This window comes from Globicephala melas, chromosome 7 (genome assembly GCF_963455315.2).
Source record: "Globicephala melas chromosome 7, mGloMel1.2, whole genome shotgun sequence".
NCBI classification, from domain to species: Eukaryota; Metazoa; Chordata; class Mammalia; order Artiodactyla; family Delphinidae; genus Globicephala; species Globicephala melas.
Genome location: NC_083320.1, coordinates 91,360,051 through 91,376,967, shown reverse-complemented (window position 1 = coordinate 91,376,967; position 16,917 = coordinate 91,360,051). Strand labels below are relative to the sequence as shown.

Here is a 16,917-nt window from a genome sequence, read left to right as displayed (position 1 = left end):
TTAGCGCAGTTGCATTTTTCTTTGCAAGGTAAGTCAAAATGCCTGCCTACCAAGTTTCAAATTAGTGGCTTTTGAATTTTTGTAATTTTATTGCTCCCTTTTTTTCCCAATGACAAAATATGTGGAGTTTGGACAAAAACTATAATCAAACCTATTCCAAGAAAGTTGGCGTTTCCTTCCCAACGTATAGGTGAAATGCACGATGGGGGCAGTTTAATAGAAATAAAGATGACCATATGCTGTCCCATTATAAGAATCACTAAAACAGTCTTTGGAATAATTGGAAATAGGTGGGGCCAGTTAGCTCAGGTTTCCACGGAAACCAGCAAAATAAAAGGTGTCCCATTTCTCCTTAAGTAAGAAGAGTCCACAAGTGGAAATTAAAATCAGAACAAAACCCTCCTCACCGATCCTGATTCAGCCTTGTTAAGTACTGCCATAACATCTCTTTAAACCAACAGTATCACCATGGACCAACACCAGCCCTGAGACTAGACCATCTGAAATTGAACATCCCATTTCATGAAATGCTGAGACTGGCTAATACAGGGCAGAGTTCCATCTACCAAGTGTCAGTGATTTATTTTAACATTTTGTTTAATTTCATCTCCCTCTCAAGATGTTGTCTGCTTCAAGACAAATAAATCACCAATCTACAACAACGCCAAATAAGTGAAAATCTTACATTTAGTGTACATAATAAATCTTTCCTTTTGATACAAAGAGCGATATAAACTATTCATTAATAGAAAAATCAGTTTTTCTGCTTTCTAAATTCCCATATATCCAGCAAATATTTAAAGAACGTTAAAGTCCCAAATTAACCTAACTAGAATACCTATATATCTCAAATGGGTCCTAGATCCCATGTGGTCATTTCTATTTTGCCCACTTAGCAAGTAAGCATGCTATAATCATTAATTTTATCTCAGTGTGGACATTGCTAATATTTAACTTGTATTGAGTGTTAGCATTTTCCCCAATCACACAGTGTGTGATTCCTAAAACAGAATTTTTTTATTATTCTTTCTGTGTTTCTTGGATGATTTATTCTTTCACTAAGACCTCTTCTACCTTGGCCATTAGAAAATGTGTAATTTTGCCTAGATGTGGATTTCAGAGAGGATAAGAGGAAAAGAAGCAGTATCATCAACTTTTCCCTTGATTAAGACCATGATTGTTTTTAGCTAATTGGTCTTTTTTTACAAACTTTAGATGGTTTGTAGATTTGAGTTTTATTCTTTTTCTATTTATTATTTTAGCCTAGGTAGCTATTAATTTGAGCTATGTACTGTTGGCCCATCTAGAGGGCAAGGAGCCTAGATTTAACAGTGAGGCATCCTCCTGGTTCCTTGCTGGCTGAGTGACAGGACAGATCTCTGTGTCACATAACTGCCTGCTTTCCCGGTACCTTAACTGCCAATCTACTTCTAAAGTTGAGGATTTTATCAAAAAAAAATTGGGGCTGACAAGTTTCTATTTCGTGAAGTAAGGACCATCATTTTCTAGGCTTGCCATCTGTTTCTACAAGCCAGGATATTTTTCCCCACAAAAATGTAGAAAGGTTATTCTCATAGAATGAAGATTATTATCCCATAAAAGGATAGTGATTTGATTGGATGTTGCTGTGAATTCTCCAGTACAAACACATTTCCCTCCCATCTGCAGCATAACTTGGAGAAGCCCCAGAGGATGAGCCTTCACTGCCTGGTGGAATGCGTGGTCAACTGTCAGCTCTCGGGGTGGACGGCTTGGACAGAGTGCTCACAGACTTGTGGCCATGGAGGTATGTGGCTTCCCTGTGTTGGTTCCCACAAAACAATTTAGTCTTTAAGTATCTCTCCGTATGCCATAGCTTGACACACGGGATAAGGCATGTTGGCCAAGCTGGACATCACATGAGGCTGACCCAGGGGAGCAGAGGGAACGAGCCTGGCCTCCTATCAGTCCTTTTTTATTTTTTAATGTTTCTTTTTTGTTGTTGAAGTATAGTAGCCTTGTAATACTGTGCCAGTCTCTGCTGTCAGCAAAGTGACTCAGTTATGCACATAGTAGACGTTCTTTTTTTTAATATTCTTTTCCATTATGGTTTATCACAGGATATTGCCTATAGTTCCTCATGCTACACAGTAGGACCTTGTTGTTTATCCTTCCTATATATTAGTTTACATCTGCTCATCCCAAACTCCCAGACCTTCCCTCCCTCACACACTTCCCCCTTGGCAACCAACCACAAGTCTGTTCTCTATGTCTGTGAGTCTGTTTCTGTTTCATAGATAGGTTCATTTGTGCCATATTTTAGATTCCAGATGGTATTTGTCTTTCTCTGTCTGACTTACTTCACTTAGCATGATAATCTCTAGTTGCATCCACGTTGCTGCAAATGGCATTATTTCGTTCTTTTTTTCTGGCTGAGTAGTATCAGTCCTTTATAATGAGGCAGAGGGTGAAGAACTGGCCTAGTAACAGTAACAGACCCCAGAGGGGCCACTGACCCCATGGGATGGTGTTTATTTTAAAGGTCCTAAGTTCAACCAATTCAAAAAATGTTAGCCTCTGTGGCTTTTAGAAGAAGATGTATCCTATAAGTAAAATTAGTTCCTGTATCAGGTAAAACCCCCCAGTCACAGTGGCTTCCTATCATAGGTTTGAAACTAATTTTTCACTCCCATAAAGGAAGGGGTAGTTTCTGCTTCACGAAGTCAACCATGGACACAGCTTGATGGAGGCCCTACCGCTTAAACATAATCAAGTCTCTCTGGAGGGTGATATCCAGCTCGTCCTGTGGAGGTTTTTATGGACCAGATTGGAAGTTGCGTATACCTCTACTATCTATATATTCCATCGGATAAAATTTGGTTGCACTTCTCCAGCTCAGTGCAAGACAGCAGAGTAGGAAATGTAGTTTCTGGATGGCCAGTCGCTTCTTAGCAACAGTGTTATGGAGGAAGCAGTTCCTGTGGAGGAAAGGGAGTATAAATCTTTGCTGAACAGATAGCTATTAATACTATAAGTTCCTGGGTAAATAATGAACAATGGCAAGGAATTCAGGGGGCAGCTGATACTCGCGAGCTAGGCAAATGGCAGCCATAGATGGCACTCCAGCCGTCAGGCTAAAGTAGGGACCAAAACATGTGTCCATGTAAAGAGAACAAGGAGAGCATAACAGGCAAGCACAGAGCTGTGGTTTAGGATAGGGTTCTCATCCTGAAAAAGAGTTACAGTTTATCACAAGGTAAATGTCAGAAATTTGGAATAGGGACCTAGGGAAAATCCTGCTATATAGTTAGTCACTAAGTAGGGGAGGAAAAGGGAAGAAGAATTGCATGTTGGAGGAATCATGGAATCTGATGGGGAAAGGGGTTAAAAGACCTGGATCTGATCACCAAACAAAGATATTTGGAAGGAGGTTTTTAGAAGCTCTGTGACTGGACCACTGGAACTAGGATATGGGCTCATTTCTAAGCTATTCACAAATGAGCATACTGGGGCTATCGATAATTCTCTGCCTTAGTTGGGATTGTCTGAGGAGCAAACGCAGGATGTAGCAGGAAAAGGGGCTCACCTGCGAAGTCAACTCTAAGATCCTGGAGACGGCAGAGCTGACAACAGCACTCAGGATATGCCTTAGAAAAACACAGCTAAGGAAGCTGAAATTTATTTCCATAAAGAGCATCACTCAAAATGAAAATCTGGGAATCACAATGTCCAGAAATAACAGCACGCCATTTCCTGCACAATCGAGAGCCTGCAAAGCACCTCAGGAAACCAAATGGCAAATCTTAGGACCAAGATTTCAGTGATCGATTGACCTATATTAGTTTCTCAAATATTCTGATCGGGTAGCATGTATAGTTCCCAGCTGGGCATCAACTTTAAAGTTGGGTAAATCGAGTTTCAAATTGCAGCTCTTTAGGCAAATGACTTACTCTGAGTCTCAGCTTCTTCATCTCTAAAATGGAATTCATGCACATGTTAGAGGCTTTGTTTGGGGTTTGAGAATTAAATGCTATGAAGTATATGTAGGTGTCTAGCACAGTACCTGACACAGCATTGGTGTTTATTATGTGTTAATTTCCATCTCCACCTTCCTAAGCACCAGTAGGAAAGAGTGTTATCAGAGACTCCCTAGGGTCTTGTAAAGATTTTCCCATAGACTCAGTTCCTCTCATGGTCCACTCTCACATCTCGTCCTTTTACCCCACTCAAAGTCCATACATTAAAATCACAGCCTAAGTAATATTTTGAAAATGCAAATCCGAACAGTTGTTTTCCTATTGACTTAAGAGTCATTTATCCATTAAACAAATACTAATGTGCCAGTCATAGTACAATGTGTTGGACATGAAGCAGTGAGGGGGGCGGGAAGACAATTTCCCTCTTCTCATGATGCTTACAATCCAGTTGAGGGACAGTACACAGTAAACAAATAGGTAATATTACATGTAGATGAGTTCATTAAACTAGAGGTGTTATTTGCATCAGTGATGTGAATAACTGGTTGCTTCCCTGTCCAGTGTGAGCTACCCTGGTTATCCCACAGCCAGAAGCACTGCAGTCTTGTCCTCATGGGCCTCTGCTAGGAGGTGTGACTCTCCTACGGCTATGAGAACAGCCGTAAAGGGTAGCATGGAAAAGTAGAGAAGGGATGAAGTCCTGTATTGTGAGCATGGTCCACGAGGACCTGCAGGATCTCCCGCATGCCTGCCTCTCTATCCCCATCACCCTCCACTATCATGTTGGATGTCTCTGCTGTGATATAGTATATTTCAGTCACGATCTTGAGTGTATGCTTCCTTCCACCTTGATTCCTTGCCTCCCGTGGAATATCTCACCATCACCCCCACTATCACCTTCTAATACTTAAATTATGTATAAATTGAATCCGTTTTTTTTATAATTTTTATTTTGTCATCATGTCAATATAGATATATTACAATGAACATTTACAATGTTTCAAATGGCATTTTTTTAAAAAAAATTATTTATTTATTTATTTATTTATTTATTTTAGTCTGCACCGGGTCATAGTTGCGGCACACGGGATCTTTGTTGCGGCATGCATGCAAGTATCTAGTTCCCCAACCGGGGATTGGGACTGTGGAGTCTTACCCACTGGACCACCAGGGAAGTCCCTGAATCAATTTTAATATCTGTCTGTCTAAGGAATCAATGACCTTGTTTGGGTTCTTCATGGGTGAACCCCTCTAGTTCCCATGAAGCACAGTACCTGGCACATGGGGGAAATCTCAGTTAACGTTTGTCACTGCCCAGGTGGTTCTGGACTATAGGGGAAAGTTTGAAGGGGAAAAGCTTGCAGACTGGATCCTAAGCCCAAAGGCAGCCAACCCCTGCCAGGGGCTATTTTCTTCTCTCTCTAATTAAACTCACAAGTTGAGTATCATTACTCAAGAATGTGTTCAATTCAAGGAGACAGAAGATCTGTTTATCATTATTTTTGCCCCAAATATCCTAATTCTGCCACTGTACAAAGTCAGTGGAACGTAACAGATCTCCATGTTATGCTAATACACTACCTTTGAAACTAAGACCCCCAATTGTAAGTTTAGTATTATAAAATATGACTTTAATTTTTCAAGCAGTTCTGTTAGTGCTGTGGGCTCATGAGACCTTGTTAGTCTACTTGAAAAACAAAAGCAAACAAGGAAAATTACTTTCCAAATCTGAATCCCACTATTAGAGATTTCTAGGCAATTAGAGTTTGAACTTAAATTCACCTTTTCTAATCCTTAGAATAATAAACAAAGACAAACGATCGAAAATTTCCTAAGGAAAGTCATCGTGTGACCTAAGGCACAGAAGGACTAAAGAAGGGATGTTAACTACGTAGAGAAATCGAATTGTGTAAAGCACTTGGAAGTCATTTGATAGTTTCCATTGGCACATAAATATAGCACTAGTTATAAATCACTTCTAGCTAGCTTCTAAGGGTGTGCTAGGGTAAGTTCTTGAGAATCCTTTCTTGACCTTTAGATGCCTTGATCTCCTGAATTAAGATGTAATAATGCCTTTTAAAAAATATTCCATAATCCTGATACTCCTGGCAAACCTTCCAGGAATCTAAATGTATATGTATTCCATTTTTCCTTTATATATTGAACCAGGATTTATAAAGCTTACATCTATTATCCTTATCCTGACACCTATTGGTGCACTCTTTCATTGTCAAAAGTGGCAGTGCAGAAAATACATTATATGGTCATCCTGCTATTTTGACTTCTATTCTTAAGTCAGGGCTGTAGAGACATTTACTCATATATTTCACAAATACTCACTGGAAGTTTCCCCAAAGCCAGGCATTCTCCCAAGGAGCTGAGGATACACCATGTATAGAAAGGATAAGATCCCAGGGAAACAAAGTCCCCTGACTTCATAAAACTAACATTCTAGTAGGAAACTAGATGGTGATGACAAGACAGGGAGACGGCAAATAGACAAGTGAATACACACAAAAGTAACAGACACTGATGAGTGCTGTGTCGAAACAAAAAACAAGTTATGTGATGGACAATAACAAGTGTCTTGCAGGGGAGTGAGGGATGTGGGAAGAGAGGCCACTGAGGAGGTGATATTTATGTCAGAATTGTATGACAAGGTGCCGTAGTTCTTGTAACTGGCGTTTTCTTTACTAGGCTTCTCAGGGTTCAATCTCACAGGCATTTTTTGACTACCTGTTGCATTCAAGGCTCTATATCAGAACCTACAAACAAAAATATAAAAAGGACTATTTATACATTATATTTGTGCCCAATCTTCATCTTTAAAAAAATAAATAAAACGACCAGTACAAAGAATAGGACACATAGTCCTTGAATTTTTAGGCAGCTACCGTCAGGACACTGCTGAGACAGCCTTTGTGGTTCTGTTCTGCTCTATTCTATTCTATTCTATTCTATTCTATTCTATTCTACCAGCCCTCAAACTATCAGTACTCTTCCAGCACCTCTCTTTTCTGATCACCAGCCCCCTGGCAGATAGTACTGTTTCCAAAATAAGACAACTCTGCATTTAAATCATGCCTTAATCCTCATGCAGCACAAGCTAAAAGTGACAGACAAACAGCAAATAATCAAATGCAGCAATGTATGGCACAGATGAACTTGTTTCTTAAAAGAGACCAAACTCTGGCGCCGAAAAGGTTGGAAACCACCCTTGAAAAACATCTGCGCCTTGTCTCTTCTAAAACGGTGTGCCCGCAGCTGTCCTTTTAATTTTTTTTTTCAATAATCACTTTATTTTATTTTATTTTTCCAATTCAGAATATATTTATTTAGGGCCTTTCCATAGTCAGTTTGTATTAATATAAGTTTGCCACCTTTTAGTGTTCTTTTTTTTAACATCTTTATTGGAGTATAATTGCTTTACAATGGTGTGTTAGCCTCCACTTTACAACAAAGTGAATCAGCTATACATACACATATATCCCCATATCTCTTCCCTCTTGCGTCTCCCTCCCACCCTCCCTATCCCACCCCTCTAGGTGGTCACAAAGCACCAAGTTGATCTCCCTGTGCTATGCGGCCCGCAGCTGTCTTTTGTACTAGCTGCTTTCTTTTTTCCAAGTGGTGACGGCAATGGGGCGGGGACCACAAGAGGAGACAGAGTTTATTTAGCCACATGAAAGTGCGCAAGCAAGTTGCAGGGGCGTCTGACTTCAGCGCCTGCGGCTCTCCGCTGACTTCTCTACCAAGAGCAGACTGCACACCGTTGTCTCCGTTTAGGAAATCACCGGGCTGTTGGGCAAATCCTGGCAAGCTGGGTGTCCTGGATGCTTCCCCCATAGCCACACTTCCCCATCAAACCCACAGAACTATATTGATCTGAGGGGAGACTTTGAAGGGAGCTCTTTTTTATTTCCAAGCGTCTGGGTTGTCTCTTTAATGTACACCCGATGCTTGGCATATACTTTCTAATTGTGTTAAAGATTTCAAGGTTAGAACAGCTTGAATCCAATTTATTTCACGTTAAAGAGAGACTGATTCTAGACTTCCACTAAGGGATCTTTTTAGATAGATTTCAAAGATCAAAGCATGTAATAGAAGAGCTTAATATTTGGATTAGTCATGATCTTTGTCTGTTGAATTTTCATCAGTTCAGTGGAATGTAGAACTCCCTAAATTTAGCATACCATGGATTATTCATAATTATTATTTAAGCAAAACGTTCCAAGAAGGTCGTTAATCCTAGATTATGATTTGTTCCTCTTTCATATTTTTTAATTCAGGGTGTATGAGTTTATAATATTTTTCTATACTATGTAATCCAGCCTGCCTCTTGTGTTTCACAGATGGCATATGATTTTTCTGTCCACTCTAGTCCATAATGAAAATAATAATTTTGTATTAACTCCAAAGCACCACAAGTTTGTGCTTTCCAGCTTTTTTCTTTCTCTTTTTGTTTAAAGATTTTAAAAGGCAAGCCAGTAACCTTCAGTTTGTGTCTGAATAAAACATGATCAGTGTCATATCCTTGATCACACACAGTCCAATAGTTATAACAGCTCAAACTTATTGACTATATCAAGTAATTAGTTCCTATGACAGAGAACAAGCAGCTGAATTGTAGAATGGGAAAAAAGAAAGACTAGAGAAGAATATCCAGTTTTAAAGCTGGCTTTTCCAATGGCCAGTTGTAAGACTGAGCCAGCCTTTTATTCCACTATCTTTTATCGGTAAAAAGACGAAATATTAGAATAATTACTTTTTAATATCTATTGGTCAAAGGCACAATTATTGGTACCAGGAGTATTTTAGCTCTTTACAAGAGTAGTATGAAATTATAGGCATAACTTTACAGGTATGGGGACAGGCAATTAAGTAACCTGTTCAAGGTCACACAGCTTGTCCGCTGTAGAGGAAAGATTTGAACCCAAGTTCAGGTGTCTTCTAAGCCCCATTTTCTCCACTGCGCCCCTTTACATTTGACACTGTATATGTAAATGTTCATGTTATGTACTTGGTCCTGGGTTGGTGCTATGTCACTTTATAAAAATTCTTATAATTTTTAGGTGTATTTAAGAATAAGCAGAGGAAATGGATCTCAGATTGGAACATAAAGGGCAGTGAGGGCTTTAAGTCTCTCTGAATTTTAAGCCTCCTATATGTATACTTGTCTCATAATTAGCAGTGTTGCATATTATTATCTCTTCCATCTAATTGGAATATAGCTGCAGGGAGCCAGTCTTCCAGATAAGGAATGTGTGAGACTGATAGAATAGCTCCAGGATTGCTAAAATCACTCTCTGTGACTTTGTCATCTTGCATCTCACGGAGAGAGCCTCATTGCGGGTATTTCTGCTGTATACTTACAGTGGTCTGTCAAGTGTTGATACCTCTTAATGGGTCTGAAACGTGATTGTTGGGAACAGAACTGAAAATAAGCAGCTAGAATGCATACGCACTGTCACAGAGAAATCTGGAGCTCTATCTCCAAGCAAAGGCAACGGTGCCTAATCTTCTGCCTTTAAAAGACCTATCTCACTCCCGTGATACCATGGTCTATCTTGACCTCTAAAACTGTGGTCTTGTTACTTCCTTACTTCGCTAACCCCACCCCCAAATAGATGGTTATGGCTGGGGCTCATCTATTTTACTCTGAAAAACTTATGGACTCTTTGCCTTGCCTAACTTGAGTGTCCTCTATGATGAAAGGTGTCTGGATGCCTGAAGCCATTTTTGGACAAGCCAAGGAGTCCCTCTATAGGGGAAACTCATGGACTGTAGCTCTGAAGGCAGAATCATTCCTGCACCTTCCATCTTCAGCAATGCCAGACACAGGCTGAAGATCTATCTTGAGGCCGCAGATCAAGATCGTAGTTTTTCTCCACTCCGTTATATTAGGAAATAACCTTGATCCCCAATCCATGTCAATCCAGGCTGTATATTTACAACAGACTTGGCACTTAAAAAATAAACTTGGATAAAAATTCCAGATGATGTGTGTTAAGAGAAGTAAAAACCAGATGTCCGGCATAAAGAACTGCATGAAATTAACTGAGCATTTTATAGACAATCTAACCTACTTCTGCTTTCAGAAATTTACTCTGACAAGTACCCAAAAGCAAATAAAGAGTTATCACAGAGTAAGGTGTTAATACCATAATTGTAAGTAGTTTCTTCTAAAGGAAAATATGAACTGTATGAATACAGGTAACCCATTTATTGCAGAGGGGAGGCCTAAGTGTACTTCTCAAACTTGTTCAAGTGGCCTAATGACCTCAGCATAGCATCTGATACCTGACTTGGACCAGGTGAGATTTGTTGGAAAGCAGATGCTTTTGGAGTAAAAGCAATTTTTGTTCCCATCCTTCTAGCTGTGTGACTTTGCAAAAATTATTTAATTTCTCTGGGCTTCAGTTTATCACATAGGAAATGAGACTGGGATTCTTGTTGAAGCGATAGATTTGAGGCGGGTGGGGAGAACAGGTGCTCTCGGGAAAGAAAACAAAGAAAGCAGGATAAGGAAGGGAACAGAACTAAGCAAGAATATGCTATATCGTCTCTATATCTTAGAACATTGTATTCACTCAATTAATTTAGACCCTCCCTCCATAATGAGGAATACTTTTATAATGACAAAAGGTATTACACAATAAATTGCCTTAACCACAGAGACATATGTGATGAAAATTGATTAACAGATTGACCTGACCAGCTATTAACGAGGTGGTTGTTAGTATCCCTTTGCTTCTGTTTTCATTTATTTTGTAATCTGCTAGTATTTTCAACTGACTAATACTAGGTAGCAGCCACCAAAGGCTTAAGAGTAAATTCAAAGTAGCAAATACTTAAAAGTGGAAACATTTTATTCAGTAACCTAATTTTTTGGTGCATATCAGGAAGGACCATCATCACCTTGAGGTTAGTGACACTGAACATCATTCTTTGTGGTGTAGGTTGGCCAACCCTTACAGATGTCAGCTCAGGAAGACCTTTCCCTGCCAATGGTTGCGCACATGCCTTGAAAATATAACTCATGTTAAAAAAAAATAGTTCCCAGGTGGAAAGCAAACCAGTAATAGTAATATTCAAATACCATTCTGTAAGCTCAAAGTGACTTCATATACTACTGTCTTCGTATTTACATGGCTACGGTACGTTGGAGTTTATAGGTATGTTCATATAAATTGCTCAGATATTTAATGAACTATTTAAGATTAAACAGGCAAGTTCGTCATTGCTCTATTCTTATATTTCCTTTTCCAATTTCCCATTCAAACGTACTTTGCATTGTGTGCCTGGGTCGTATTCAAATTGTCCAGAGCTATCAAAACCATGATTTTCAGTTAATTCAATGAGCATCTGTCAGGACCACAGAAGAACCATTGTGTAGAGCCTATCACTGTAACAGTGTTGGTGACTGGCTCCCTGGATCTGAGTGTATGGTCAGAACAGAGAACCATTGTGTTTGACTCCATCTCTTTTTTATGAATGTATACATTGACAAACATATAAAGAGTTTTTTGTTGTTTTGGGGTTTTTTTGCGGTACGCGGGCCTCTCACTGCTGTGGCCTCTCCCGTTGCGGAGCACAGGCTCCGGACGCATAGGCTCAGCGGCCATGGCTCACGGGCCCAGCCACTCCGCGGCATGTGGGATCTTCCCGGACCGGGGCACGAACCCGTGTCCCCTGCATCGGCAGGCGGACTCCCAACCACTGTGCCACCAGGGAAGCCCTATGTAATGAGTTTTGAGGGTTGTTTTTTTTTTTTTTTTTTTTTTTTTTTTTACTGCTTAAAATATCCCACATCCCCTTTGTCAGTGGAACCTCAGAGTGAAGCCTGACCGCTGCTGAGTTCAATGGGAGTGTGATCTGGTCCAATATGCTTTAAACCTGTATGCAGATACCAGTATTGGCCTTTCTTTGGGGGGGTGTGTTTGTGTGTTATGACTAGTGTGCCCCACTATCTATTTTCTTCTGGAAGTCTTACCATGCAATCCTTTTTCCTTCAATGCCAGAAATTATTGCTAATTTAACAGTAGGCCTAGTATCACTGCTGCTTATAATGAGTTCCCAATATTCCTAAAGGGAGGGGAGGAAAAGTTTCAGAGAGAATTGCTAGCAAACTTAACCTACTGTAATCTGGGTTTTTATTCAAATGGAAACATTTTGGAGCTAGTACTTTTCTCTCTTTTATAGCCTGAAGTGCAGATGAATAAGAGAATCAGTTTCTATATCTCATTGGTATTACCCATTAAACATATTGTCTACATCAACTATTGAATTCAGGTTTCAAATAGATTCATAAACCCAAACGAGTTGTCTGGAGAGCGTCCAAGAAATTTCTCTTATTCTTAGATTGGAAGCATGAGGATGTGGACGGCAGCCACCTTCACTCTTACTCTGAGGGCAAAAGGAGTGTAGGCTAGGGTGTAAGAGGTTGGGTGGGACCAGGCTAAATCATTATGGACTTCGTAGCTGTGTGCATTTAATGTGAAAAAGCCCAATAGAATAGAAGTAGCATGCTTTATATACCCATTACAGGTTTGTTCCAGGGCCAGGTCTAGGAATTGATATGAAATAGTAGTTGTCAAAATAAATGATTAAAAATATTAAGATTTAGCCAGCACCTACTCTATTTTAGTTATGTTGTTAAGGTAGTTCATATATGGTATTTTTAAATTCATATGCAACATGAGATTAGTCCAAGGAGTCCTCATCATCTCAGTATTCTTCACCTGAATCAGCATAATTGTGAGATCTATAGGAAGCAGAACCCCTCATACTATCAAAATATTTGCTGTTGAACTGACCACTTATAAAGCCGTCCCCCAGTCAACGAGTCTCCTGGATTAACGCACATGCCCTGTCATTGCATCGAGGTATTTGTTGGTCCATCTCTAGCTGCAAATGGAATGTTTACCCACAAAAAAGGGGCACAAAGTGGAGCAATCTGTACACCAAAGATTAAGCGGAGCTCTTGAGAAAATTGATGAAAAGTGACTCAAATAACAAAGATTCTATGATCAAACTGCAAAAGCCAGTCACAATAGAATAAAACTTTCATAGGGTCATCATAAAATTATGTAAAAAATATCAATGGTTGATTTATTCTTTGTCCTAATAATAACTGCATAGTTGCAATTACCTGCATGGTAGTTGATATTAGATAAAATAAACCCACTTGCATACTTTTTACTTGCAGAAAAAGTCCCATTTAGACATTTTTCATTATTTATTAAAAATAATTGAATTCCTATTTGAAATACATTCATTTTTAAGTGGCATTTTCCCCAGCATGAATTATCCTCAGATAATGACTCTCCGTATACTTAATTTTATTTTACAGGAGAGGAAATTTATGCTCAGAGGAGTTAAAGTACTTTCATACAGTCACATCATTTACTAGCTGTTAATCTGAGAGAACTGTTTACAACTAGAGAATTTTGATGCCAAGTCCAGGTTTCTTTGCGCCATTCATCAGCTATTTTAAAATGTTATTTTTCTCATGTTCTATATCAGATCATAACTTTAAATATCTTTCATTTGCCCACATCCTCCCCTGCTTTCTCCTCTCATGAAAAATCACTATCACAAAACAATTCCTTAAGTCTCCTGCCGTTAGAGGTCCCTTTTATAATAGAATAATTACTGCCGAGAGATAGGTGCAAGGTTGAATATTACATCCAGTGTGATGTTTAGAATTCCAGGGACCATTGGAAATGGTGGGCCTCCTTTTCTATACCATCTGTATTCCACGTAGCTAGATTTTATATTTACAACTTCAGGAATTGTGGGGAAAGTGCCTAATTTAAGGGATACTTTCTCTGATTATTTAATTTATACAGCCAAATACCCCTGACTTAGAAAAAGGAACTTATTAAAAGATATCAAGTAACCCAAAGAAACTTGAGGTGCAGTAGGTACCTTTTATACCCTCGTGCCTTCATTAGCAATATTTTTCTTACGAACTTTAATATTAGCCAATTAAACATGATAATATACTTCAAAATGTAGAATGATCATATGCTTCTCGATAGAAGCTGGCATCGTTTGAAAATCGTATCTTGGTGTTTGGATAGCAAAAGGCAGAGAAATCATATAGATGTGCTTTCAATGAGTGGTTGTAAGACTTCATTATTTCAAAACGTAATGGCATCATTTTTTTTTTCCATTGACTTCATTAGGTTCCCCCCACCTTGATGTCCCGCAGAAAATATCTGTCACTTTAATGGAAATAAATAAAATAGTCCTAAAGTAATGGCCATGATGCATGCCATCAATTCAAGAACAAGCTTGAAGTTATTTGGTTTTAATGAAATAGAACCTCTTTAGCTGTGATAAAAGTGATACTACATTGTCATTATTCTTACATAGATGGATAGAGAACAGAGTGCAATGATAATGACATTCGGGTAATAGATACTTAGTTCAAGAGAATAAACATAAAGATTATCATAAAACTGAAGAGTATTGAAACAAGAATTAATGTGAAATCTTGAGCCACATGTGTTCACCAAGCAGGGACAGTGTTTCATATGAATAAGGTGACGTCCAACCTGTATGATTTGATTTGAGTGGTGCTGGGAAGGAACATCTGTCCAAAGCATATGTTCTCCTCAGTGCCCAGGGGGCAGAATGGGTAGATTCTGTTATTCGCAAAGCCTATGTTATCTATAATATGGAAAAATAATAGCATTTTCCTCCGGGGTTGTTATGATTATTCAGTGAGTCAGTATATTTAAAGTATTTAGAAAATTGCTTACCACGTGGTATCTTCCAAATAATTATGGTGATATATCATCACACATTTTCAGATACCAGATAATATCATATAGACAATTTATAAAAATATGAATTAAACAAATATTCAATTAGTGTTTAATATATATGGAGTACCATGTTAGGGACAGAATCCCAGGCCTCAGGGAATTTAGAATCCAATGACTAGAACTTCCTAGCTTTCCTAAAGGGTCTTCTCAGAGAGAATTAGTTTACCACCAAATCTATGATAATATTCTGGTGGTCACTAAGAGGTCTAGTTCACTGAAGGTGTGAGTTACCCTTACTTCTCCCTGAACTTGAGGGCATGTGGGAATTCTTAGCCAAGGTTTTCAAGTGAATTCTATGCAGAAGTGAAGTCATTACTCTCTTTCCATTTCTCTTAAGAGGTAAATGTAGAATCTTTGACATCAACTAAAAGACCCCACTTTTAATAGCTTTAACAGTATTCCCTCAACCTATTCTCTTCTTAGCTCTTTCTGTCCAGCCACACTGGCCTGTCAGGCCCTCAAACCTGTTCTGCTCTTCAGATTTCTGCTTAAAGCTCAACTGCTCAACTGATTCCTTCCCAGACTGGGCGGCATCCCCATAACATGCTCTCATAGAACCTTCTGTTTTTCCTTTAACATTTATCACAGATACAATTACATAATTAACTTTATAACACCAATGGAAGGGCATGGATTCACAGATAGCTAATAGTAATGAAACTATATGCACATCATACCTCATCAGTAAAAAAGGACCAAGGACAAGAGGGAGCAGGAGGGAGAGCAAGAGAGAGAAACAAAGACACTTAAATTCCATCCACTCTTCCACTGAATGAGCTTATGACCTGATGCCTAGGGGTGGGTATAAGATGACATGGGAGCCCTACTCTTTCTTGAGCTATTCTTATTAGCCAATTTCCTTTCATTAGGAAAGGGAGTACCAGCATTTGAACATATGTGTTTCAAACAACATGGCTTCTTCCCACAAGTCAACAATTTTATCTTGTACTCAGTGAAAAAAGAAATTGGTCCTAAAATCTAGGAAAATTGGCCATGTTGAATTAACGGAGAGACACTATTGGAACCTCAGGGTGGCACCTTGCTAGGGAATTTTCCAGGGTAATTTGGATTATATGCAATTTTTACCTTACTTTCTGATTTAGAACCTAACAAAGAAGATACAACTCTATTTTTGTTTAATATTTGTAATCCTGGCATGGAATATAAAGTCTGTGAAGGTAGAAGGTACATCTGGCGTTTTCACCACTATATCCCTAGCCCAAGGCAGGATGCTTGGATTATTTTAAAGCTTAATAGATAAATATTTGTTAACATTCAGCCAGTGTTTATGGGGATCAGTCTATTTGGCAACAATACAGAGTTTGGACTTAAGCCGGCTAAAGTAGAAGACAGACAGAATTTCAGATCCTTAAGCGTGATGCACACCTCAGATAACTTGTGTCTCCACAGAAACCTAAACTAAAATGGCAGAAAAACTGAAACCTGGACATGACAAAGTTCAGTGTGTTTTAATGAAGCCTTTTGTATGTAAGGCAACATTCTGTCCTTTAATTCCCTTTCCAAGCCAAACTCTAAGGGAAAAGCTGACATCTTCCTTATCATTTTAGGTCGAATGAGCCGGACTCGATTTATCATTATGCCAACCCAAGGAGAAGGACGGCCATGCCCCACAGAGCTTACCCAGCATAAAACCTGCCCAGTGACCCCCTGCTATAGCTGGGTCCTCAGCAACTGGTCTGCATGTAAATTGGAGGTAGGTCATGGAATGACAGAGAAATGCTTCTCAGTATGTCCAAAGCACTTGTCTAGTCAAACCTATGTGCTGATGGAACAAATTTCACAGTACCAGGGGCCTGGCATGGTGTATTTTTATGCAATGGAGAACATGGAAAAAAGAACCAAATGACTTAACCTCACACAGAGTGATATTGCTAGGAAAATAAATAGCCGTTCATTAGGCACTATTCATAATAAGCTGGTTCAGGGGACCTCCAGTCTCTTTGGCATCCTCAAAAATTCTCTATCTTCTTGGCTTGTTGGAAATATCAAAGCATTATGCAATTAGGCAAAACCCTGATGCTATGGAAATGCACAGCTTGCTGTAGACTCTCTTTCCTAAAAAAGCACTTTTAGGCTTAGACAAAATCTTGCATGTGGGCAGAAAA

General features: G+C 39.1%; 1 protein-coding gene across 2 annotated transcripts in view; it reads left to right on the top strand.

Moving 5' to 3' along the window:
* Nucleotides 1–16,917, top strand: part of THSD7B (thrombospondin type 1 domain containing 7B) — a 1,218,744-nt gene that overhangs the window by 1,170,523 nt on the left and 31,304 nt on the right. For both annotated transcript variants that reach the window (XM_030883051.2, XM_060302483.1), the window contains 2 exons: nucleotides 1,669–1,786; nucleotides 16,360–16,505. In XM_030883051.2, the coding sequence (XP_030738911.2) occupies nucleotides 1,669–1,786; nucleotides 16,360–16,505 (264 nt within the window). The remainder of the gene's footprint in view (nucleotides 1–1,668; nucleotides 1,787–16,359; nucleotides 16,506–16,917) is intronic.